This window comes from Leiobunum rupestre, chromosome 8 (genome assembly GCF_980474605.1).
Source record: "Leiobunum rupestre chromosome 8, qqLeiRupe1.1.hap1, whole genome shotgun sequence".
Taxonomy (NCBI): domain Eukaryota; kingdom Metazoa; phylum Arthropoda; class Arachnida; order Opiliones; family Sclerosomatidae; genus Leiobunum; species Leiobunum rupestre.
This window is the reverse complement of record NC_143391.1, coordinates 31,266,482-31,292,949: the sequence shown is the minus strand read 5'-3', so window position 1 is coordinate 31,292,949 and position 26,468 is coordinate 31,266,482. Positions and strand designations below refer to the sequence as shown.

Sequence of the window (26,468 nt, the reverse complement as noted above, 5' to 3'; positions counted from 1 at the left end):
GATATCGCCCATTTTTTCGTAGCACGTGTAATTATTTATTCTGATAATAAAATAGAATCACGTGGGCTTAGCAATATTTATCCGCATTTGTCTTAGCCAATAAGATTATCCCTTCCGAGCAAGCACGCGCCAATTTACACAATATAACCTCCTTGATATAACCGTTGAATTTTTCAAATCAATTTCTTTTAAGATCTATTCTGATGAATGTCTCTAAAAGATAAAATTTGTGAATGTCTCGGCGATTTGAGTGTTAAAAAAAGTATTTAGCTCTATATATAAAGTTTTATTGACAATACATCACTGTATTTTATCGTATTTTCAATCATAGATTAAGAACAACTTTCTTAGTCTATGTTTCACTATTACACACAAGTAACACTACAGATGCACAACTATTTACAGCAAATACCGTAATTGGGTGAAGAGTAAATTTTGTCCATATTTGACATACGCAAATCAACACTCTTCTGGTACTTTATACTCACTCTTTCTGGAAGAAATCATCATTCATTTAACATAAAAAAATAAGAAACCAAGCAAAACCTTTTTTCACATGAATACGCGGTTTATACATTAGAATAGAATATTTACATATCACAATTGCCAGTCGTGACTAAAACAGCTGGCTATATTTCTTTTAGAATAAATTTTTCATTGTAATTCACATAATGGAATGAAATCTATTTATGAGAAATTGATCTACCACAAAAATTATGTAGTATATAATATTTACAATATCAATTTTTTGTCATATATATTCATCTATAAGTTTATAGTTCAATTGCTTTTCAGGCATTAGCATATTAAAAATACCTATAAGATAGAAATAGAACTTTTTCCCTTTGAAAATATTCCATTACTTGGTTATTTACCAAACTTTAACGTCTCGAATTACTTTAAATTATCTGTAATAAATACTTAAAAACGAAAATTCTATATAATGACCAAACTTTACTTCAGCTTTAAGTTTGTCCTTTTTCTCAAAGTTGTAACAAGAGCTTGGTTTTAGTCTTCCAAATTTTGATCAAACACACTCTTAATGGAGCTAGGCCAGTGGCAAATTACTAGAAGCTGATTTATCTTAGTTTTTTACATTTATAAATAACTAATGTCTAGCAGTTTGTCCACTTCTTGGGTTAGAAGGTGGCTGACATTCAAACATGGCTGCCCTGTCTTTGATTCGTTTAGGTGGTGATGACCGCTTATTGGACAATTCTTTTTCCGAATTCTCGGAACTTGATTTAAAATTAGAAGCTAAAATGTTTATAGGTTCTTTTTTATTTGTTTCGGATTGTTTCGGCGAACCTTTAGATACTGATTTGGAATTTTTTTTTAAGGAATTAGAAATGGAAGATGTTTTCAAATCTTTAGTTTTTACAGAATAAATGCTAGCTCCAACATTTTTTGAAGTTGGAGAAACTTTTACTGGGCTACTGGGTGCCGAAACATTGGTAGCCAATGATTTTTCGCTAACAACGCGATTTTTTGAGCTAAGCCCTTTTTCTAAAGTATTGCAACTTTCCCCGGGAAAAAAACTCTCCACTCCAGTTTGTTGATGATATTCGGTTACTGGAGTTCCGGGTGAAGATTTGCTTCTTTCGCCACTACTAGTTTCAGGCTCACTTCGCACTCCTTTCTTGGGAGACAAACTCCGTCTGCGGGATTGATCAAAACAACTTTCATCAGACGTAGGACTAGATGCCAGTTTTGTACAACTGCCTTTGCGAACCCTAAATTCATTTTGTACCTTCTCCTTTTCTTCAGCTTCCACTCTGAAACTCTCAGACCGCAACTTTTCTCTTAATTGAGCTCTTCTCTCTTCCTTAATCCTATCTATCCTTTCCCTTCTCATGGCTTCCGTTTCTTCGGGGCAAGATGACTGAGAAAGTATTTCTTCACTAGGTGAAGAAACTGGTGTTGAACTTTTCTTGGAATTTTCTTCCAAGGTAGAGGGTTGAGATTCCGATACTGGTGTAACGGGAGAGTTTGGATCAGATTCTCTTTTGCGGGAGTAGGTGGCTTCATTTTTGCGTTGGCCTTTAGGTGGTTTATTTAAGTTCAAAGATTGAGGCCTTTCTAATGCGGAGCTAGAGGGACAGCAAGGAAGACTGACTGACATTGTAAGTGGACTTTTGGAAGACTCGAAGATGCCAGTTGCTTTTTCTTTGGCATTGCATTCTTGTAACAAAGTGGTTCTCATGTTTTTACGATGGTTTTCCGATTCCTCCATCAAGTCCAAGATAGGATCTGACCAAGGATCAATTTTGGGGCTTTCATTCTGCGAAGGTGACTGCAGATTTTGCAATTTGAATACTTTTATTTGTGTAAATAAACTAGGCTGCGATTGCGTTGCTTTTTGCTTGCAAAGGGTTTCTTCTTCAACTACAGCAACTGTGTGCCTCTTACCAGGTGAGGGTAGAGATTGATTTTGAGTGTCCACATCTTCAACCTCGTATTGGTCACCAGTAACTTCAAATTTTGACAGAAGCTCTTTAACTGATGTCTTTTTGTCACCGTGTAAATACTTTGGAATTGGAGTAGCGCCAGTTGGTTCCGAAAACCTTTTGGGTTCAGTAGGAGCAATATTTTCTTTCAGAGCGGATAGTGGTTCGGAATTCCTTTTCTTGTCACGATCATTTTCAGTAGGAGGGATGGGAATAGGGGGAGCTACGGAACGTCTCAATTCCACACCATTTACGAAAGTAGTTTTAGGCATTTTCTGGTGAAGAGAAATGCACACTTCAGTTTCCGCAGTTTGGGATTTTTCAATTAAAGAGAGCCGATTGGAAGAACTAGATTGTATCACTTTCTGTTGACCCTCTGCCTGGATTTGTTCCATTTCTAGCCTCATTTGATGTTCTCGTACGATAGAACGACCTATTTCAGATTCAAATTTTCTTCTTGATTCTTCAATGGGTGAAGCCGGTGAAGTTTTATCTAAACAAGGTTTCCTCCAACTGTTTCGCAAGGTCTCACTGCCACACATCTGTCTGTTTGCATCGCAATTTCTGTAGGCTATTTCTTCAGAAACACTTACGCTTGAAATTGGCTCTCTCGAATTACTCTGGGAATTGGAGATGAAAGATAGTTGAGTCTCATTTTCGTCACTTTCATCTTTTTTTAACAAACCCTCTTCATTTAAAAAACTAGAAGGGACAACTTTCTTCATAAAATAATGCGCTATCGCTTCATCGTCACTTACTGACAATGGGCTTGTACCGCCATCATTTAAATCTGTATCATTACTATCATTGGGAGAGACCAATGATGAATTTTCAGGGAATTCAACAGTTTCGTTCAAAAAAGATTTTGGCGATTTTCTTTCTATATGACTAGACTGAGCTAATGTATGGTCCAAAAAGGGAGGGGCGTCTAAATCCGAGCCGCAAGCACTACCTTCTGAACCACTACTACTGCTGGGCATTTCTGAAATATTGGCCATGGTAGGAGAATCAGGAGTTTCTAAGGAAGTATCCATTCCAGTTGGACTCAAATAGTTTCGGTCTTCTATAAAATAATTTTCAGATAAAACGCAATGATCCCCATGCTCGAAAGATCTCAACTGAGATGTGCTCAATGTATCTGAAGCGGTAACTTCCAAAGAACAACAATTGCTGGAAACACCTTCGTTTTCTTCTATAAATATTTCTTGGGGAACATTTTTCACATTATGGTTGTCTTCTTCTCCCATATTCCTCAAATGTTGGTGGCCAGACACTTCGCTGCTTAAATTTACAAAGTTGTCTTTTTCATGAGGGGTTTCTTGGTGTGCATGAATTTCAGCTACAATAGTGGCTTCGTTACGACACGCTCCCATTTCCAAAGTAACTTGAACATCCTTCATTTTGCAAGCATTTGATACAGAGTTGGAAAAGAGTTTATCCATTGTCTCTCGCTCGTAATTTATAAACAAGCCTTCGTCGTCTTCCACATTTTTGTCCAGATATTCACTTTGAACGGGCTGGCTCTCCATGTCATCAGTCGAGTAGTCTTTTTCGCGAGGTATTTTCTCTGTTGAAGAACCAGAAGATTGCCGAAACTTCTTACTTAGTTTCTGAACTTTGGGGCTACCAACGTCGCTATCAGAACTATGCAATTTCTGTTTCCTCGTTCCTTTCGAACCAAAAGGGATTGTATCTGACACATAACTATCATCATTACTGCTCGAATGGTTGCTAGTATCCTTCTCACTGTCACACGAATATCTCAAGTTAATATCTTTAAACTCTTCATTTCTGTGCATCATTTCTACAACTTCGGTATATAATTGGAAAGCACAAGTATTTTGCATATCACCACTAACAAGGTCATCATCACGTAATCCTTCTTCCATGGCGTTTTCTTCATCAGCCTCATCAACGTCGTCATTATTACAGCCACTTTCAAGTTGCTCAAAGTAAGAATCATGCGATACAGATCGTACGTGTTTGTGAATATTGGGTGATTTAGGGGGAGATGTATAGCTGCAGCTTAGACCTTCCATCCCAGTCGAGTATTCGTATAGAGGCCAAGATAGCTTACTGAAGTCTATTTTCAAAAAAAATAATGAAGTCAAAAATGACTTTGTAGGATAAACTATTTGTACCCTTACCAGTTGGACTAGTTAAATCAAGATTAGCCGAATTTCTGCAAGATGTTCCGGTTGACAATATTAAAGATTCAGCACTTTTAACAGTCCGTAGCTTTTTCGTATTCATCCGAGTATCAAAATCTATTGGCTTCACCTAATAAAGATATTAGTTAGTGTATCCCGCAACTATTTAGAACAGAAATGACAATTGGCAAAAATAGTACAAACCTGGAATGGAGACAAAGGATAATGTAATGAGCTAGGACCAATTTTCCTTGGACTAGAAATCTTGCGAGAAGAGCCGGACCTCTCTTTCTCCCTACTGCCAGTTCTGGAGAAAAACGATTTCCAGCCCGAAGGAGATTTCTTTAATTTTGCACTTGATCTTTTTCTATAAACGTAATTGAAATTATGTAAAATAATTAATAAAAACATTCTAAATATACAAAATTTCAGATGCTAACCCTAGCGGAAGGTCTATGACAGTATGATATTTGGGAGGAAGTTTATCCGGTCCTCCACCAACATCAATGTATTTTTGGTGTGAGGGGGGTAAATTTGTTGACAACACTCGTGATCTGGCTTCTTCCAAGCTTAACAGTTTTGTCGGGGTTGAAATTGCCAAAGATTTCGGTCGACTACGTTTAGGTGTATCTACAAATGAAAAAAAGGACATGCTAGTGAGATAGTTTTTATTTGGCCAATTTTTGTGGAAATTAAAAATTACAAAAAATTCATAAAAATATTAAAAAGTTACAAAATTGACTTAGTGTAATATTTATTTAAATTATAAAGACAAAACATACCAAGTCCGTAATCCGGACTCTGAAAAATGGGCATTTTTTCATTGAAGAGTATATCAGCGTAACGAATAAGATATTCTGTTAAGACAGCTTGAACGCCAACAACATGAAGGGCTCCTACACCACCACCTTCCAAGTCTTTGGACCTGTTCATTAAGGATATATCATTAGTTAAAAGAATATTCTAAAAATAAGTTTCTATAAAAAAATGTTTTAAAGTAGAAAATAAGTACCTGAGGAGATTAGGAGCCCACACGATGGCAACATTTTTGGGTGTCATTCCAGTTTGTTGCCCGTGAGCGGCAACTCGAGCGAGGTGGCACATCAGGTACTCTAAAGTTCGGTAATGAGGAGGGGGAAGTTGTTGAACTACATCTCGTAATCGTAACAAACGGACATCATCTTCAGACTGCACAGCAGTCTATAGAATTAAATTAGAGATATAACACAAAACTTCCTATGAAATACAGAGCAAAAGTGTATAAAATAAAAATACAAACCACAAATTTGTCGTAAAGTTGGTACGTGAGCAAAGGATTAGGAAGCTCTCGAAAGTACATTTTGAGCAGAGACGCAACACAGTGGATATCTTGTATTATGGCTTCGTCAGTTAAATCGGGAGTTCTGTCTTCATCAAAAGCCAATCTATAATGGGATTGTTCATTTACAACATTCCATCGTGGCTCAATTAAAAAGTTCAATGGTCAATGTATTTTACCTTAGTTTCTGAATATTAGAAGTAACACCGGATAACCTGTATATTCCATCTACAATTCCGTGGTTTTCAATGAATTCCGCACAACATTTTAATACTAATGGAACTGTACAAAAAACCACGCCACATTGAATAACAATAATTCAAAAGCAAAATAGCTTTATGTCAACTCACTGTCTCTGCCTGTATTCATGAGTAGTTCCCCGAGATCGCAGCCAAATACTCTTTCTTTTAAAATACCACTTTGTTTCAGTTTTCTTCTAGATGGTCTAGTCACCAAGAATGACCGGAAGAAAGCAATAAGCTTGCCATGTTTCCTTAAAACTGGTAAAAACAAAGAGCATTAACTATAAAAATTTCTAATATAAATAAAACAAATTGCAAAGTACCTGGTTTGGAAGATGGAGGCATGGAAGAAGAATTTGGCACTTTCAAAGATTGTGGAACCTTATCACCAATAACCTCCACGCATTCGCAGGGGAAAAAACCAACCTTAAATGTAATAAATGGCAAATTAGTCACAAACTTGCGATGAACATCCTGAGGTATTTCAATGTACCTCAAATCCTTTCTTCCCTCTCCACCAAGTGGACTCATCTTGAGGAGGCATATCAATGACAGAAACCATGTCTCCAACCTTCGAAACAAAAAATTTCAATATAACGATCTTATTCTAGAAATTATATTTCATATTGCATTCCAAGGCCTTTTTGAAGTTTGAAATCTAGGATCCCAAATATTAGTTTTGAAAATATTGGCTATGGGGAAAGGACTTCAAAGGTAACATTGGTATATCCCTGAGATTAATAGACTTAAACCTGGAAAAGAGGTTTTAATTTTGGATCCTAAAAGCTTTTATTTTAAAATTGAGCAGAACCAGGTTCAAGTCAATATGCTATGAAACAAGGAACTAATGGGCAAAAAAAAAACTAATAAGGATCGTTGTTGTCTCCCACTCTTGTAAAATATAATGACAAGGAAGAAAGGGTCAATGACTTTTTGAAATTTATAATGTAGAAAGACCAATGAGCTTGGCATCAGGGACGTCGCAAAAATCAATAAAACTAGGTATTATTATATTTCTAACTCAATCTACACACAAAATTTTTGTTTAAAATGCTGAACATTGTTTAACTTTACCCAAAAAATTAATTGAACGATTTTACCATAAATATAAAAATAAATATGTTGATGTTATCATAAGTAACATTGTTATTAGATTTCTTAGAATAATGTAAATCCAAATTTGGGAATTCCACCGTACAAAAGTCACAAAAACGAGGAAAGACATCACACAGGCATTTCATTTGTTAATGGGGTGTACTAATGAGCGTGATTTATCACTATAACCCTGAGTAATTATGTTACATATGCTATAATCAACCATTAATTAATTTATTGGGTAAAATAAATTAATGTTATACATAACCAAAGCTACAGATATGATTTTAAACAGATTTAAACATGTATGGGGGTCCTAATAATCAATGGAGTTATCGTACTACACTAAATATATCAAACAATCGTGAAAAAATATCAAAATGAACTATTGAAAAAACAGCCATACCATTACCCTTAATTTCTTCTAGGAAAATGGGTAGAGCAACGTGAAAATGCTTGGTTACGCGCAGAGTCGAGGTTTCCAATTACAAACAATAACAAGCGCGCATCGATACGATAAATCCGAAAAGGTCATAGTAAAAATATTTACGAACACGCATCACCACCAATCAAATAATTAACCGCTGAACTTGGAAACACCCCAAAAACCGCGCTAACAATTCACCATCTTCGCTGGAGATTTAATCCGCAAATTTCTTGATTTTTCCCCTCAAGAGAGAACGCACGGAGAACGGGCGCTGGCGTAGTTGGGAGAGAGAAGGGACATCCTCATTCTAGAAGACGCGGGGAGAACCGAAGTCATTCTCCGACGTATTTGGGGATTCGCGAGAGACTGCCGAGCCTAGAACAGAGACGGAGCGCGACCGACACAAACAACTCTCGCAAAAAGGAAACGCCACAGAAACAGGGGAGGGGGGTGGAAGGGACGGCAAACATATACGGGGGTTTAATTCCGCGTTTTGATACGCTGACTATTCCAGCGAGCCAAAGCGGAAATAACGAAAGTACGAAACCTAACTATCACTATAAGCCGATCAACGGACGGGTCAATAATGGAATAAACTGGCTTATTTTTTCAAGGGAATAAATACATTGTGAAGTAGAACAAGATAGATCAAGATGATTTGAGAGAGAAACTCGGCCTCACAAAACCAGATTTTCCCGGACACTATTCAACTTTAAACGTTCGGCGTCGTGGGGTTACGAAAGTTGTTTATAACGCGATCAAAAGAAACCTTCCGAGTGGCGGACATGCCAAAATAATTACAACGTGTTTACCAAAAATAAAATCGCGGCTCGAATTTTGGGAAGTAGGCCAAAAAACTAATTGAAGGAAAAGGATCTTGAACGTTTATAAACGTCATTAAACGCTTTCTCTCTCAAATTCAATAGATGGCTTCTTCGGAGTCGTGAATATAACGCCTTTTATTCACAAGTATTTAGGCCTACTGCCGAAAAATCGGTAATAATTCAAAGCTATTTTCAAACGTGCACGGGTCAGATAAAAATAGTCTTCCTCATTGCTCAAATCGCCAGTTTCAATCGTGTAAAGGTATTTTCAAATACCACAAGAGTAGAGCCAACTTCAATAGATTTGACACGCGCTTTTATTATATCGCGATTGGCCAAGATGGTACTTTTGCGCGAGACTAATTTAAAGAACGCGTTGCCTTCTTCAATGCAAAATATTTGAAACCGATAGATGGCGGTAATGTTATTGAAACTGGCAAATTCAGTTTACATTAAAACTGAAAAATAAACGTATTTAACCGTTTAAAAAGTAATCGGTACGATATTATTCGATTCGTTCTGGCATAAGTTTATAATTACGTTTCACAGAAGTGTGTCAGTTATTTATCTTCCGCGTGTTAAATATTTACCGACAGCCATTTCTAGAATGACCACTCATTTTTGGTGAATTTCAGACTTAAGCTTTTTGCGTCGTGATCATTATTTGTTTATAAGTTTTTTTATTTTCCCGCTCATTTTTTGGTATGTGACGTCAATTTTACACATAACCGATAGTCTTAAGGAACGTAATTATAGACTTCCGATATAGTCTACCAATATTTGTTCAACTTCACAACAAATTTACAATAACTTTCTAGACAATAAATTCTTCAAATGATTAAAGATTAAAATGGCTGAAAAATAAAAGTGTTCCCTCAGTTTGTGTAGGGTCTCAAAGGAGACAATACAGATAGGACGAGTTCGAGGCTAGGCCTAATTGAAGGGAAATATCAACAGAAGCTTTAAACCTCCGCGCGAAAATAAACAAGCTCCGTAACATTTCTCGGGGCTGGTATCTCCGCTTGGTGGCGGGGGGAGGTGGCCTGGGGTACTGACAGCTTTGATTAATGAGGGCTTCCTATCTTTTGTTTATCGGAGGCTCGTGAGCGGCACTCCTCTCCGTAATAAGTGCTATAATTGACAAATAGAAACTACACTTTGCGCAAAAAGAGCCGTAAATATACAGTGGAATACAATGCGCCTCGTAAGCAATCCCATAAGTCTATTCGTGGCCGAAAACTATCACTACGCCCCCTTTGGTTCGCCGTTGAAACCTACATAACTAGCGGCTTAAGCCATTCGTAAATTTGACTTCATAAATAATAGCTCTTTCTATAAAATAATATATACGCATACATCTAGGAGCAACAAACACAACACCCCACACAAGGAGAACGCAACCCGTCAAAAGTCGTGGATTTTCTTGTGTACATTTTTCGTTGGCTAGACGCTTTAGCGCCGGCTGCCGTCGGAAGGGGAAAATTAGGAAATTGCCTTCCCCCTTTCCTTAAAACGTTCAGCGTAAAGGCTCGTGACGCTCGTCCAATGAAATTCGTACACAAGCCTTCGTTAGCGTGTTTAAAGGCTAGCTGCGTTCTCCTTGTGTTTGTTGCTCCTGGCATACATGTATAAAAAGTGTTATTTTTTGGAGCGCGCGCTTCCTAATATTTCCGTGTAGAGGGTCTCGTGCGTTTTCGCGCGAGCTCCACAAAACAAAAATATGCGCGCGCTCTCTAACTTTAACTGCACGATGAATCTAACGTAATCACGTGACCCCTTGTATTTTATATAAAGAGCTATTACACTTTCATTTTAATATAATTTGCACATCGTTTGCTTTTATTTTGATAAATTTGTTTAAAAAAACCATTCTTATGACTTTTTAATTTACTGTAGCTGACGTTAGATCATAGGCGCTACCTAGGAGAAGCTAGCGCCGGTACGCCACCTAGACTCGTTTCGGTCGCGAATAAGCAACGCCATAAGCCTATAAGCTCGCTAGTTAGTCGAAATACGGCGTCCTAATCAAATAAGACTCATTCCAAAAACGAAGAACTTACTTCGAAGGAGATTTCGTCGACGGCCTGCGCTCGGTATCGCTTGACGACGTAAGCGGCAGCGACTGCCGGAGTGTTGATGGCCGCTTCGTCAGTGACTATTAAACGGTTCCCTCGGTTGTCTAGCTGCAAAAAGAAACAACGACGAAACGTATATCTTTAATATTTGGTACACGCCTAGTAAATAATTAAATAAGCCTCTTTACAATTTCGGAAAGTTGCTATTTTGGGTTCGTAACGGGTAATACAACTCCCGTAAAAAAAGAGTTAAAATAGAATGTCCAGTATTTCCCTACCTCCCCAAGAAAAGCTTTATCGAGTTGCCAGAGAGATATAAAAGATTTTACGTATCAGAGACTGACACATTCGTGTCAAAAGATACGGCTAATATAAATGAATCTATCAAAGAAACTCTTTTATTTTTAATATTGAAGACGGTTAAAAATCGCGATCATTTCGTTCGTATTAATTTTAGTATTCGGGTCGTCGGAAGACGTTTAGTTCAAACCGTAATGAGGTCGAAATCCACTAAATGTTTTTATAATTTATCGGCTAGGGAAGAAATGCTTTAGAGAAAATCGGATTATCGGAAAAGCCTTAAATTTATTCAATCTGGACTTAATTCAGTTTATAATAGTTCCATTTAACGTTCCAAAAGCACGTAATTGTAAAATAAGCAATAATATTACACCGTCACGCGCTATTTGATAGGAAAGACATGCCCCCCCCCCCCCATTCTTTGGTCATTTTTTGAGGAGGATATAAACTAGCGTATTAAGGACGAAGGGCCGTCATCTATCCAAATGGAGAGATACATGTGTACACGCGATTTTAGTTAAATAATAAATAACTACAACAGGGCCCCACTCAAATCTTCAATGTTCTTAAAGGAAAAATAGGATTATATTTCTAAAAATATAAGACTTTAAAGGACGATTGTTTCAAAATTATAGGATTTTATAGGACTATATATGCGATTTCATTTACTAACTTTATGCATTTAAGAACGAAATCTATATTTAGTTAAGTAAATCTTTGATTTTCACTTAAAAATATAAACTATTTAACCATTTTATAACAAAAGTATACTAATAGCTAACCATGTTAGACTAGAATGACTTTGTATATGAATTTATCCTATAGCTAAATCTGGCAAATTAACTGACAAGTGAGTGGCGGGATTTGAAATGGGGAAAATATCAAAATAAAAGGATTTTATAGGACCTTTGGGAATTTTACTAGAAATAAAGGATGTTATAGGACAGTTTTGAAAATATAGGATTTTATAGGAATTATAGGACCTCTGGGGTACTTCTACGCCATTTCTATAAATAAATAAAAGGTTTTAGAAAAGACATGTTGTAATGAATGACATCGGCTAGTTTATCAATATTTTCAAAATCTATTCTCGGGTTGCCTATCTTCCGATAGCGTAATTAATCCCTATACAGATTAATCCGTCCACGTTTTGTCGTGTAAATTGAAAATGAACATTTTGGAACATTTCAAACTGGTTAAACGTTATGAAAGCGCGTTTTTTTTATCCGGGTTCGCTTTTTTTTACCTTTGATTGATGACCAAAGGGTCATTCCATGACAAAACGCCTGCCACAGAACACCCGACCCCTTTCGATTTTGCCCAAATTTTGTATACAGGGTTTTTTGGGCCTAGGAAAACGATTTTGACAGTTTCATAACGATCGGTTCAGCCGTTTACGAGATACAGCATACGCGTTTTTTCAAAAGTACGCCTTGACCCCCTAAATGTTTTCTACTATATCTTAAGACATAATTATCGCAAAATCACATGTAATACCTCATTTTAAAGACAATGCGCACCCTAATATGAATATTTAATCAGAGTTGTCATTTGACGTAAATGTCATTAAAATCTGGGCCTTTAAATAATTTGACCTTTGACCTTGCCCAGACACCTCAGTCGTAGGTCAACGATTTTAGCATTTTTAAAATTCCCACTATCGAATACATAATAATCACTCAAAATCTCAAAGTAATATTTGTAGTTTTCGAGATATTAATTTTTGAAATTTACCCCTCAAATTAATGAAAATGCTATTTTATACACGAAACTAGTTGACCTACTAAATAAATTAAAAATATTATTATTTTGGTAATTTTGAGTTTAGAATATCAAATACACTAATTCTTAAATTAAGTTGAGTTATTTACATATTATTTTTAGTTTTGCATGTTATCTGTAGACAGAAGACATCACTAAATTGCTTGTCCTTAGTATAGTCTGGCGTTCAATATTATTGTAGCGTATCTTACTGCACCCTAAAATGGAAATGTGCTAGATATCTCAAGAAAACCCAATATTGCTCTTAGTCATATCGATTACGTTTTTAATAACGTAAAAATGTTTTAATATCTTTTTAATATATAATAGTTATAATTGAGTAGTTAAATATATTAACAGCGATAATTGAGTAGCGAAATAGAATTTATTTAACTGTATATTCTCGAACAAAGCCCTGAAATGGATCGAAATTGTTCGTTTTGGAGAGACAGTAGTAAATGTCATTTGCAAACACTTTCGAAAACAGTTGGTATCAACAACCATCTGTCCGAGGATGACAAATTAGTTCTTAGCAGCCGAACAGCTATACCTATGTCCAAAATAAGAAACATATGTCGTCACCATGAAGAACTTTTTATGAAAAGGTATTCAACGAGTCAAAAGAAGTGTATGAATCCTTTTGGGACTCACGACGCTGAAAGAAAGAGTGGACTAAAAACTATTTCATTGGATTTGTTCAAAAAATTAAAGTTACGAGGAATTGAAGTTATCGCTGGAAATAAGTTGTGCATCCAGTGTTTTATGTCTGCTGGAAAAAAAGTAAAGGATGAACTCCAAATACAGTTGGACGTTTCAGAAGTTCACACTGCACAAGAATCACAAGAAAGCGATTCTTTTTCATTTAGTCAACCTTGTTCATCGGGAGATGCGACGCAAGACGACAAAGCTATAGCTTTAGTGGCAGTTAACGAAACTCTAATAAACTTGGGAGAATCTCCTGTTAAAAGAAGTAAGAAATATATTCAATTTGAAAGAATTTATATATGTATACATATATAAATACATATATTTTTTAACTTTTGTACAGAAGGTTTGTCATCTCGCCAAAAAACAATTCTAAGCAGGACTAAGTTAAACGCTGTGAACAATTCATTGAAACGCAAATTAGAAGAGTCAATGGAAATTTCTCTTGATGAAACAGACGATAATATGGTTACGGACGATGTTTTTAGAAAGCTCGAAGAACATCGATTATATGAGAATATTTTGAACGAACTGAGAGAGAAATTCAATAACTCCAAGACATCATACGGCGAAAAGCTTCAGATCCTGACCTTGTCACCATTTGGAATACAACGCACAATGGAGAAATTTGGAGCACCAGAATACATGGTCAAACGAAGCAGGAATCTTAAATCTAGTCAAGGAATTCTTTCGCTACCAGAGAAACAATCGAAGGGATTAATATTGACCGAAGACGTTAAATCAAAGGTCGTTGAATTTTACGAAAATGACGATAACAGTCGTATGACACCTGGACAAAAGGAGTTTGTGTCAGTTAGAAACCACGAGACAGGTCAAAAAGAACATCATCAAAAGAGGCTTGTACTGCTGAACCTGAGAGAGCTCTATAACAAATTCAAGGAAGAGCATGATTTGACGTTAGGATTTTCGTCATTTTGTTATCTACGACCACCTTGGTGTGTATTAGCAGGTTCGTCAGGTACACATTCAGTGTGTGTCTGCACCTATCACCAAAATGTCAAGCTAATGATATCAGCTCTACCGTCTCCTTGTCCTTTAAAATGTGATATCGATTTCATGGCGCTCACCGTGTGTGACACTCAAAACAGGAATTGTATGATGAGGGTGTGCAAGGACTGTCCTGGGAAAAATGGTCTACTTGAAAATGAATATTTAACGAACCTTTTAGAAGATTTTGAAAATATAAAGTTCATGCAATGGGTGACAACTGACAGCACACCTTGAGCGAGAGTGTTGAAAACTTTTTCGACTCTTTGGCCATTAAACTACTTGAACTAACGCGTCATCATTACACATCTAAGTCGCAATCTAATTATCTTAAAAAACTCTAAAACCTGGTGACGTAATTGTTCTCGGTGATTTTGCGGAGAATTATTCCTTCGTAATTCAAGACGAAGCACAAGGGTTCCATTGGGACAATTCTCAAGCGACAGTGCATCCCTTCGTAATCTACTTCAGGGTAGTCGAAAACGGAGAACTTAACCACTTAAATTTTTGTATTATCAGTGATACCAGAACACATACAACCAATACTGTTCACAGTTTTTTAACTTATCTAATTCCAAATATAAAAACACATGTTCCTAATGTTAGAAAGCTAATTTATTTTACGGATGGATGTGCTGGACAGTATAAAAACAAATACAACTTTTCTAATCTCTGTTGCCACAAACAAGATTTTGGTTTGGACGCTGAATGGCATTTTTTTGCCACATCTCATGGCAAGGGACCTTGTGACGGAATTGGCGGAACAGTGAAGCGTAAAACAGCAAGAGTCAGTCTTCAGCGACCAGTGACTGGACAGATTTTGACTCCAACAGATATGTTTAATTTCTGCCTATCAAACTTCGAAAATATCAAGTTCATCTATGTTAAAAACGAAGAAATTGAGCGACAAAAGGAACTTTTAAAAGAAAGGTTTTCTAAAGCCATAACAGTAAAAGGAACTCGAGGGTTTCATAAATTCGTTCCGAAATCGTTAAATGAAATCATGGTTTCTCCGTTATCTAATGACGATTCGCTAACCACAGTTAAGGTTTCGACTTTAGAATTGTCAGATACTCGAAATCAAGAGGCTGAAAACTTTAAAGTGGGAAATTTGGTAGCCAGCGTCTACAAAGGCCAACTTTACGTTGGATTAATTGAGGAAGTATCAGAAGAGTTTGGAGACTTCTTTGTAAACTTTTTGCGTCCCCCTGGTATTTCGGACAAATACACATGGCCCAGAAGGATCGATAGCAGTTGGGTGTCAAGTGAAAATGTTCTATGTGCAATTGAAATTCTTGTAGGTTTACCAAATTCGAAAGGCTATCAAATCAAAGAACACGATAAAAATAAAATTACCAAAGCCTTTTCCATGTATAAAGAAGTTTAAGCTGTTTTGTGTAAATAAAAAATTAATTGGTGTGTAAACTATAAAAATAAATGGTTTTGGTATTTCATTTTGTGTGTGGTGGGGTAAATTTCAAAAATTAATATCTCGAAAACTACAAATATTACTTTGAGATTTTGAGTGATTATTATGTATTCGATAGTGGGAATTTTAAAAATGCTAAAATCGTTGACCTACGACTGAGGTGTCTGGGCAAGGTCAAAGGTCAAATTATTTAAAGGCCCAGATTTTAATGACATTTACGTCAAATGACAACTCTGATTAAATATTCATATTAGGGTGCGCATTGTCTTTAAAATGAGGTATTACATGTGATTTTGCGATCATTATGTCATAAGATATACTAGAAAACATTTAGGGGGTCAAGGCGAACTTTTGAAAAAACGCGTATGCTGTATCTCGTAAACGGCTGAACCGATCGTTATGAAACTGTCAAAATCGTTTTCCTAGGCCCAAAAAACCTTGTATACAAAATTTTGGCGAAATCGAAAGGGGTCGGGTGTTAAAATTAAAAAAAACTAGGTCGTTTTGTCATGGAATGACCCCAAAACTAGTAAACGCCAAATTGGTAAATTTTAGATTTGCAGTTAAATTATGGCATTGGTTATTAATATACTTCAACAACTTAAAAACAACATTTCTTCATTATATAGAAGTATATTTAGTTATTTCAATTACCACATCAAACCCCCTATATAGTTTAACAAGGGAGGCATTATATTATCATGGTTAACCCTTCTAAAAGCGCAATAAGCCTAGCTACACAATTTTTAGTTTTGGTAAAAAAAATTATTTTCCAGTTGATTGTACCATGGAAGCGTCGACCATTTTGTTTATTTTATTTTTTTGACATCAACAAAGACCACGAAGCCACAACAGGCTTATGTGCGGTCTGAAAATGGTTAAATACAAAATTTACAAAACATTTTAATTCAAACGAAATAGGTGTTATCAGGAAAATACGATTTTATTCGAGAGGCAGCTCACTCCAATGATTATTAGGACACCCTCGTATGATTAAATCCTGATTAGATTAGAATTAAATCTATAGCTTTGTCTGTACAAAGATTAAAAATGATTAAATCACGATTACATTTTTAATAATGATTATTAGGACATCCTGTAACAAAGTGATCTGCCCCTCTGTTTTATTCGCATTTTCCAGGGTATTTCGGAAGATCATTAATTAGATAACGTACATTTTTTCTTCCATGTACGACTTGAATTATTTTAAGCAATAAATTAACCAATAAAAACAAATATCTAAAATATTGAACTTTTGGCGTTTACAGGGTTTCGTCACTGGACACCTCAACTATGTGGCAGACAATGAGTCTAATTACAGGCATAAAGGACGTAAGATTCGAAAAATACGTACCTCCAACCAGTTGAGGACAGTTCCGCAGTTGATGAGACTACCGGCTAGCTGCGAAAATCTTTCCAGATACTCCGTCAGCATACTCCGCAACGCTTCCTACAAATACCATTCCATTTAGTTGATAGTAAAAATAAATTAAAATATAAAACACGGCCATGGATTAGGATTGGAAATAATTGTAGGAAGAAAGTCGAGAGCAGAAATTGGCGTGTCAGGAGAGGCATTCGAAGGGATCATTATAAAATACAAAGAGACGTAGGAAGGAGACGTCGGAAATAGAGATGGGCCACCCGCGCCCACATTCTTCATCTCGGAGATGCGCGGGGGGGATAATGATGGTAAGCAGCTGCAAAATGGACTCGTTATATCACGCAGCGACCGTCAATGCACCCGGCAGAGAGAACGGAATGGAGGAGGGGTTGGGACACTATTTCGAATTCCGTTCGGGATTGTACACAGATGAACGGAACATCCGTGACGAGCATCTTCCCACTACCACCCACCGATGTCGCCGAAATAATTTGGCCGTGTTGGGGAACAGGGTGACCGCAGAATATTTTTAATTCCTTGAAAGGAATTATAGGAAATTTATCAGTTAAATATATAGGAAGAAAATAGGGGGGGGGGGAGGAAAATATAGGAAGAAAATTGGGGGGGGGAAGGAAGAAAAAAGGTGGGAAAAGGAAAATATAGGAAGAAAATTGGGGGGGGGGAAGGAAGAAAATAGGTGGGAAAAGGAAAATATAGGAAGAAAATTGGGGGGGGGGAAAGGAAGAAAATAGGTGGGAAAAGGAAAATATAGGAAGAAAATTGGGGGGAAAAATGAAGAAAATAGGTAGGAAAAGGAAAATATAGGAAGAAAATTGGGGGGGAAAAGGAAGAAAATAGGTGGGAAAAGGAAAATATAGGAAGAAAATTGGGGGGGGGGGAAGGAAGAAAATAGGTAGTAAAAGGAAAATATAGGAAGAAAATAGGTAGTAAAAGGAAAATATAGGAAGAAAATAGGTGGGAAAAAAGGAAGAAAATAGGTGGGAAAAGGAAAATATAGGAATAAAATTGGGGGGGAAAAAGGAAGAAAATAGGTGGGAAAAGGAAAATATAGGAAGAAAATTGGGGGGGGGAAGGAAGAAAATAGGTAGGAAAAGGAAAATATAGGAAGACAATTGGGGAAAAAAGGAAGAAATAGGAGATAACTGTTGTCAAAATTATTTAAAGGCGGAATAACATTCAAAATAAAGTGGATAACCGATAGAAATAGTCGAAAACTATCGGCAAACTGTTGAAAATAAGCATCTTTAAAAACTAGGACACTATGAAGACTTCTAATAAAAGGAGAGATGTTAAATTATATCAAATATAGGAACTGTGGTCACACTGAGGGAATATACCGTGAATACTAAGAAAATTACGGTTTGTTCATCGACTCGTTATCAAATTATTCATCGAAATTGGTAAAATTGAAAATATAATGTTCCGGAAGATTGAAATTAAGAAAAAATCTAATTCTATTCCTTAAAAAAATAAAAAAATTGAAATTAAGATAAAATAAAGTTAAATGAAGAACATAGAAACTGTTGTATTAAGAAAAAATTATATAATGTTAATGTTAAATTATTAACATAAAAATACGGTTGTGAAGAATGTATTTATTTATTCATACTTCTGGATTATCATTATTTTGAGGCGAATCATGTCGGGGAAGAGAAAAACGTCTCCAACGTGCGCTTCAAGAGCGTGGGAAGATGATAGTTATAGGGAATCAATAGGTAAGGAGTTTCAAATAATATTGAATTAAAAATAAAATACTATAGTATTAAGAAAAATCAATATTTAATATATACTTTCAATTAGAGATTAAACAATTTTAATTTTAATTAAAGTTTCCAATGAAAAATGTCAAATAATTATAAAAAATTAGAAAAGATATCAGGGTTGCCATAGTTTTTGCGATTCCCTGACTTTTCAGGTTTTCCCTGACCATCTCAGGAGATTTTCCGACTTATTTCGTGTCAAAATTTTGTATTTTTTAACCTATATTTTAGCAACCGAAATTAAATTCCCTGGCATTTCCCTGATTTTTAGACTAATTATTAAAATTCCCTGACATTTCATTGATTTTTAGACTAATTTTTAAAATTCCCTAATTTTTAGACCCATATTCAAATTCCCTGACATTTCATTGATTTTTAGACTAATTTTTAAAATTCCCTAATTTTTAGACCCATATTCAAATTACCTGACATTTCATTGATTTTTAGACTAATTTTTAAAATTCCCTAATTTTTAGACCCATATTCAAATTCCCTGACATTTCATTGATTTTTAGACTAATTTTTAAAATTCCCTAATTTTTAGACCCATATTCAAATTCCCTGACATTTCATTGATTTTTAGACTAATTTTTAAAATTCCCTAATTTTTAGACCCATATTCAAATTCCCTGACATTTCATTGATTTTTAGACTAATTTTTAAAATTCCCTAATTTTTAGACCCATATTCAAATTACCTGACATTTCATTGATTTTTAGACTAATTTTTAAAATTCCCTAATTTTTAGACCCATATTCAAATTCCCTGACATTTCATTGATTTTTAGACTAATTTTTAAAATTCCCTAATTTTTAGACCCATATTCAAATTCCCTGACATTTCATTGATTTTTAGACTAATTTTTAAAATTCCCTAATTTTTAGACCCATATTCAAATTCCCTGACATTTCATTGATTTTTAGACTAATTTTTAAAATTCCCTAATTTTTAGACCCATATTCAAATTCCCTGACATTTCATTGATTTTTAGACTAATTTTTAAAATTCCCTAATTTTTAGACCCATATTCAAATTCCCTGACATTTCATTGATTTTTAGACTAATTTTTAAAATTCCCTAATTTTTAGACCCATATTCAAATTCCGACTTTTCCAGGAAATAAAGGTTTTCAGGTACCGTGGAAACCCTGGTGTTTCTTATTATATTATATAAATATATTACATATATTCTAATTTTCTTATTATGAAAAATAACAGTAGATTAAAAAATGAATGGTAAAAAATCTAGCGAAAACAAAAGCCACAACCCCCTCCAAATGGCCCTAAAAATGACAGTTAAAAATGACTATACCCAAAGGCAATTTTCTGTGGGCAGTTTATTAATTACATAACTAAAATATTTTCTATTAAAAAATACGCCCATAAAAAGGGTATCTTTTAGGCAGATAAAAGTGTAATTAAACCGGCAGGCACCAGAAAATAAACTTCTTTGTAGATCCTTTACGCCGTAATGAAACGGATTAATACGGTATCAGATTCGATAATTAGCGAAGCCCAAATTTTACGAGGAAAAGAATATTACGAACGTTTCAACCCTCAAAAATAAACGACAGAAAAGTCAGGTATATTAATTTTATATCAGAGTCATATCTCTTCTTCTTTAGGTTATTGGGGTGTAATTAGCGGCCAACGGCGTGCTTCTCGGCTAAATTGGCCCATGGCCACTGAGAGGAGACTAAGCTTTTCATTTGGGTGGTCAGTCTTTTCCCCTCTCAATTTTCTATTTAAAGATTTTTTGGGTGATCAATTTTCGAGGGCCTAAACGAGATCCACCCAAAAAAGGGTCTTTTTGTTTACAAGGAAATTTTAACCTTTTTTTATATAATAGCTAAATTAATTTATTTCGTAGCCAGAGTCAAAATGGGCATGCGTTTTCTATATGGGGTTAATGTGGGTAATCTCAATTAAAAACAAATCACGATTTGCGTCGTCCTACGCAATTTAGAAGTCACGCAGAAAAGGGATTTTTAATACTAGAGGAAAAAAACCTATATCTGTAGTTAAAAATAAATGACCCAACAATCAATTTGCTTTCATTAGGGGCCGAACACGCAACTCTCTAGCTTAGAGCAAAACAACCGTAACTTAAAAATGTTGTTTAGAAAATGGTTTTGGGAAATTAAACAAGTACGAGTCAAAAAACTCAAAATCTTACTTTTTATATTTCATACAACATATGCAATATTTTGCTAGAGAAGAATCTGAAGAATAATTTTACGAAAAAATATAATTTCAAAGCGAGACTAAGTTAAATTTTGCCCAATATTGCTGTAAATCATACAAATTATTATTAATAGTTTAATTTGACGACCAAATAATTTGTTAAATTAATTTTACTGGAAATTTATAAATTTAGATTTATTACTTAACTATTCAAGCTCTATCAGAAATGTATTTCTTCATACATTATCATTAATAATAGGGAAACAGTGTAGAATATGTTAAATTCAATTTGCTATATTTTCGCACTGCATTAGGTATAAAATGTATTAATTTAAATAATCAAACTATTTTCACAACTTCAAGTTCAATTGACTAAAGACATCACGGGAATTTTACTATACGCGGCTTAAAGAGTTTTATTAGCTTTTCCACGGTATTAATTTTAACCGAAGCTTTTTGCGTAGAAGGGCGATAAATTTGGCGTCAAAACGTATTTAGAACAGCGCCTATTTCCTTCGACGATTCGAATGTCAGCATTTTCTAGAGAGAGTAAAAATGGCAAGAGACAACAAGCCCGGTTCGCTAAAAATAGAAACTGCGACTGAGACCGAAAAATAATACCTAAACGTACGCTACCGAAGTTATAGACACGCTTATAAACAAACCCAACGTTGTTCCAAAACAAAGGCGGGGGAAAGTAATAAGTTACTGTTTCTGAAGTCAGATTTTAAAGGGGGAGGGGGTAATAATATACTCGAAAGAAATATATTTCCCGGTTCGTGCCATAATACCAAGGTTTCGCGATAAATTTGGTCAAAATGGCGGCCGGGGCTCAAAGGCGGGAGACGTGACACTGTAGCCTCCCGCAAGAGAGACGATGACGTCACGCGCAAATTACCTATAAATAGAGCGCAATTTCTAGCCTACGGTCGAACTGGAAAATGTTTATCCAAATTATTTTAAGGTCGCGCGACTTTTTTGTCTCGTAGCGTGGGTTGGCCGAACCATGCCCCGGAGCGGATCTTCGAAACTCGATACGTTCAATGGGATAAATACACGGTGGTATTATTAAAGTTAATAACTTAAATGGCGGTCGGGGGTTTTTCTGGGGAATAACCTATCCTACTAGGATTTAGTCGAATCGAACTGAAGTTTCGTACGAGCCAAAAATACATTTCGATAATAAAATCCTATTTCGTAACCGTGATTATTTATAAAAACGCGAGCGTACCTTTATAGTGTCAAAACCTTCGCGAGAGTTAATTGCAATATGATTTAAAATATTAAAATACTTATTGTAGGTAGATTACACAGTTACTCGGGCATCAGAAATGTCCTTGGTAAAATTGCAAACTCATTTCCTTGTTGGTTTTGAAAACAAAGCGTAACGTATGATATCTGTAGTCTCGTCCGTCTACACATTTTCTATCTCACTACAATAAAATGTTGCCACTGACCAATAACGTTTAAGGATTAATCCATAATATCTTTGTAGTTTTTTCCTATTGGTCCGTCAAATTCCAATTCAGTCAATGTTGGTTGCTTCTGATACGCTCAGAATGAGTTTTGAAGAAACATTTTTTTTTCAATAGAGTGCTAGCAGTTGATGCGTTTTTAAAAGTTAGTGACGTCACAGCCGTAGCTTCCGTAGTGGTTGTCATGAAAACTCGCGTTTTTTCTCAATAGACGTTTAACATTGGTGACGTCGCAGGGTTTCTAGCTGCTGGCACGGCTTTTAAAATTCATTTTGCGCGTGAAAATACCTCTACATGTTATGGTCAAAAAAGCACACAAAGAAGGCTGTGTGCCCAAGACATGTACCTGTAGTGTCGCGCGCTAAAACGTCATTTCAAAATCCGTCAATTTAAAACGTTTTAATTTTCACTAAGCCTTGGCAGACAAAGATTTATTTCCCGAAGTATCCATCGAAAATCCGACGTAGTAAACAATTATTCCGTACTTACGTCAAAAATTACGTGACTTATGATAAAACTAGGTCAATTTCTCCGCGTCTTATTTAACGCCAAATTAGGGATTCGCGAAACGAGCGTCTGCTGGTAACTCTGGTTGTCTGGCAAATGGACAAAAAAGAGTAAATTCGTCCAGATCGCCGGGACTCGAAAAACAACGAATGAGCGGCACCTTGCTAACGTCAAAAAGGGGGCGTGGCTGCTGAAATGAGAGGACGCCATTCAGCCACTCCAGAGGAAAAAAATCATCATTTTCGGAAACGACGACTCTCGCATCATCGCGTGTTCGGCCGTAATCACCAGAGTCACTAAGTACTTCGCGACTCGTACAAATTAAGGCCTACTTCGCCCGATGGCCGCCTACGACCGAAATGCGAACCGAGCCTGGGCTACTGGAATGGAGACTTTTGTACCGGGGATACGGCAAAACTTAACGGTAATGAGTCGCCAGGCTATATTTAGCCCTTCCCAATGAGGGTACCCGGACCCATTACGCGTCACATCCCCGGAAAGTTACCCGGGTTAGGATTCCTAACAAAACAATATCGAAAACGTAATCGTTTGGAGAACATTCGAGTACAATGTGTTTACATTCGTTCAAGATGATCTCTTTAGCTCTCTAACGAAAGAAAAATTCCAAGATTTATAAATGAAACGAGTACTTTTGCAGGGTGCTAATTTTCTTAGCAAGAGCTCAAACGCTTGATAGCATCCCTCTATCGGGAGAAATTGGCGTAAACAGCGAAGGTGGTTCTCAATTTTCATTGGTCAAAAATATCTTAACAACCCAAAGTAATTAACCTAAATTAATCAAAACAGCGCGTAAACTAGTCCTAGACTGCAATTGACAGACCCCGGAAAAGAAACAAGATGACGTAACCCGCTGGCAATGAAAATGGGAACCGTTGCTACGTCTAGTTCCTCCTTCAGTCACAAGGAGCGACCATGTTTAAAAATCAGATCTACTTAATAGAATCGTTGTACGTAATACCTTCGCGCATGCGTGGATTACGGCATGACGGTTAGTTAGCGAATAACATAGGCAGTACAGGCCTCTAAGAGATTAATAATGAAGTATAATGTAGATTACCGGGTGATCACAGAATATTTTAAAATCATTTAAAGGAATTATAGGAAGTTTATCAGTGATATATAAGTAGTTATAGGAAGAATATTGGGATACAATTTTAAAATAAGAGTAAAACGTTGTCAAAATTGTTTAAAGGGGACATAACCTTCAAAATAAAATTGATAACCGAAAAATATATTAATTAAAAGTAAGAACCATCTTTATTACTACGATTTCGATTAATAATATCACTTTTTCAAAAAAAGAAAATATCTAAGGGTTAAATATTAACTATTTCAATTTCTTCAGACTTTTGAGTTAAAATAGGAGTTATAGGAAATTTAATGAAATTATAGGAGAAAAAATGAAGGACGTTAAATTATAGGAAAAATAGGAAACGTGGTCACCCTGAGATGATAATAAACCAATTTGTATCATTAAATACGTAACACCCTGTTGTAGGGCTTCGAAGTTCCGAATTGAAAAGCGACTGTTTACGGCGAGACGCGAAAGCCTAATTGAAACTTCCCGGGGCCAAATCGGCGTAATATTTATACCTCAGCGGGAGACGAGAATACTCCCCGATAGCGGTTCCACCATACACGCCAGAAACCAAAATGCGTGGCGAAACCCACACGCCGTCCTTTCGCAACCGAGGTTTCGTCTCATTCCGAAACGGGTTTCGCCGCCATCATTGGACATTTAGCAATGGCAGAAAAGGGCGAACTACTAGCCCGACAGAAATTGGAAATGGCGCGTTCGTGGGTGGATGGATGGATGTACGGCGTTGGCAACCACACGCTGCGCGTATCGAAGAGCTTACTAATGTCGGATTAAGCGTCTTCAAACATTGATCTCCGAGAATGGCGAGAGAGAAGTTTCGAGATTCCTTTTCGACGATACTCCAACCCCATTTCGAAGAACCGTTCGCCCAACTGTAAATTCAGACTGTCTCGACGCGCTATACACCAGCGGAGAAATTATAAACGAATCTCTATTTAAAAGCTTTTGCCGCGAGAGGGTAGTAAAAAGAAAATCATACGATCCTTTTAAAAGGGGTTTATAAGGCTCCGTCCACACTCTCGAAGAATGTACTCGAACCTTAAAATCGGTCTTAAGGATAAGCAACTCAATGTACAAATCAGCCGCGTTTAGCGACATCTAACAAATTCTTCGAAAGGATTATCGAGTGGAAATATAACTAGTGTTTAAAGGGAATGTAACCTCAGGTGTTTGGTGTGGAACACCAACGTTTGTAGCTCTGGCCGCTCTTGCCTTTGGCTTTAAAAAAAAGTTTGGCGCCACTGTACAGATAAATTTGAAAAATTGAAGGGGTCTTCCACAAAAATTGCTTTGCAGGTTATATTCCCTTTAAAGTGTCAATTTTAAGTTTTAATCTAATTTGAAAAACAATGTTACGATACCAAATTTTATCAGTAACAAAGCCGGTAACCGCACGAGACGCCATTGCCGATTTTCGAATTTAATTTGTAGTACCAGAGCTAGCGCGAAGTTGCCCGCTGACGTCGTAGTTGGAAATTCCAGTCTGCCGATTTACGTGTATAGTTGCCTATCCTTATGATAGGATTTAGACTTAAAAGCAAAGACCTGGGTTCGTACAAAAATTCCAAGTTTTCCCTGACCAAATTGCCAAATTTTCCCTGACCATATTTGTAGAATAAATGTATGGTTTGAGGTAAAAACTTGAAAAATATTATTGTATTTATACATCTTTCTAAAATTTATTTGCCAGATTTTTTTGGGGTCATTTTAGAAATTCTCCTACTTTTTTGGACCATTTTCAAATTTCTTGACTTTTCCCTGACCTTTCGGAAACATTTTCAAACTCCCCGACTTTTCCCTGACCTTTCGGAAACATTTTCAAACTCCCCGACTTTTCCCTGACCTTTCGGAAACATTTTCAAACTCCCCGACTTTTCCCTGACCTTTCGGAAACATTTTCAAACTCCCCGACTTTTCCCTGACCTTTCGGAAACATTTTCAAACTCCCCAACTTTTCCCTGACCTTTCGGAAACATTTTCCCCACTTTTCCCTGACCTTTCGGAAAAAATTTCCCCACTTTTCCCTGACCTTTCGGAAAAATTTTCCCCACTTTTCCCTGACCTTTCGGAAAGATTTTCCCCACTTTTCCCTGACCTTTCGGAAAAATTTTCCCCACTTTTCCCTGACCTTTCGGAAAAATTTTCCCCACTTTTCCCTGACCTTTCGGAAAAATTTTCCCCACTTTTCCCTGACCTTTCGGAAAAATTTTCCCCACTTTTCCCTGACCTTTCGGAAA

At 36.2% G+C, this 26,468-nt stretch overlaps 1 protein-coding gene across 7 annotated transcripts in view; it reads right to left on the bottom strand.

Moving 5' to 3' along the window:
• Positions 1-271: 271 nt before the first annotated feature.
• CdGAPr (GTPase-activating protein CdGAPr) overlaps positions 272-26,468 on the bottom strand; it is a 121,176-nt gene continuing 94,979 nt past the window's right edge. For 4 of the 7 annotated variants that reach the window (XM_090155165.1, XM_090155164.1, XM_090155166.1 and 1 more), the window contains 13 exons: positions 17,136-17,231; positions 10,564-10,686; positions 6,651-6,728; positions 6,481-6,583; positions 6,266-6,415; positions 6,095-6,197; positions 5,877-6,021; positions 5,610-5,797; positions 5,380-5,522; positions 5,038-5,227; positions 4,802-4,964; positions 4,595-4,727; positions 272-4,530 (listed from right to left, as the gene is read on the bottom strand). In XM_090155165.1, coding sequence (XP_090011291.1) covers positions 1,109-4,530; positions 4,595-4,727; positions 4,802-4,964; positions 5,038-5,227; positions 5,380-5,522; positions 5,610-5,797; positions 5,877-6,021; positions 6,095-6,197; positions 6,266-6,415; positions 6,481-6,583; positions 6,651-6,728; positions 10,564-10,686; positions 17,136-17,231 — 5,037 coding nt within the window. In that variant the 3' untranslated portion in view covers positions 272-1,108. Of the gene's footprint in view, positions 4,531-4,594; positions 4,728-4,801; positions 4,965-5,037; positions 5,228-5,379; positions 5,523-5,609; positions 5,798-5,876; positions 6,022-6,094; positions 6,198-6,265; positions 6,416-6,480; positions 6,584-6,650; positions 6,729-7,658; positions 8,140-10,563; positions 10,687-17,135; positions 17,232-26,468 lie in introns of those variants that run through there. The other 3 variants (XM_090155167.1, XM_090155169.1, XM_090155171.1) reach the window with 3 other exon arrangements.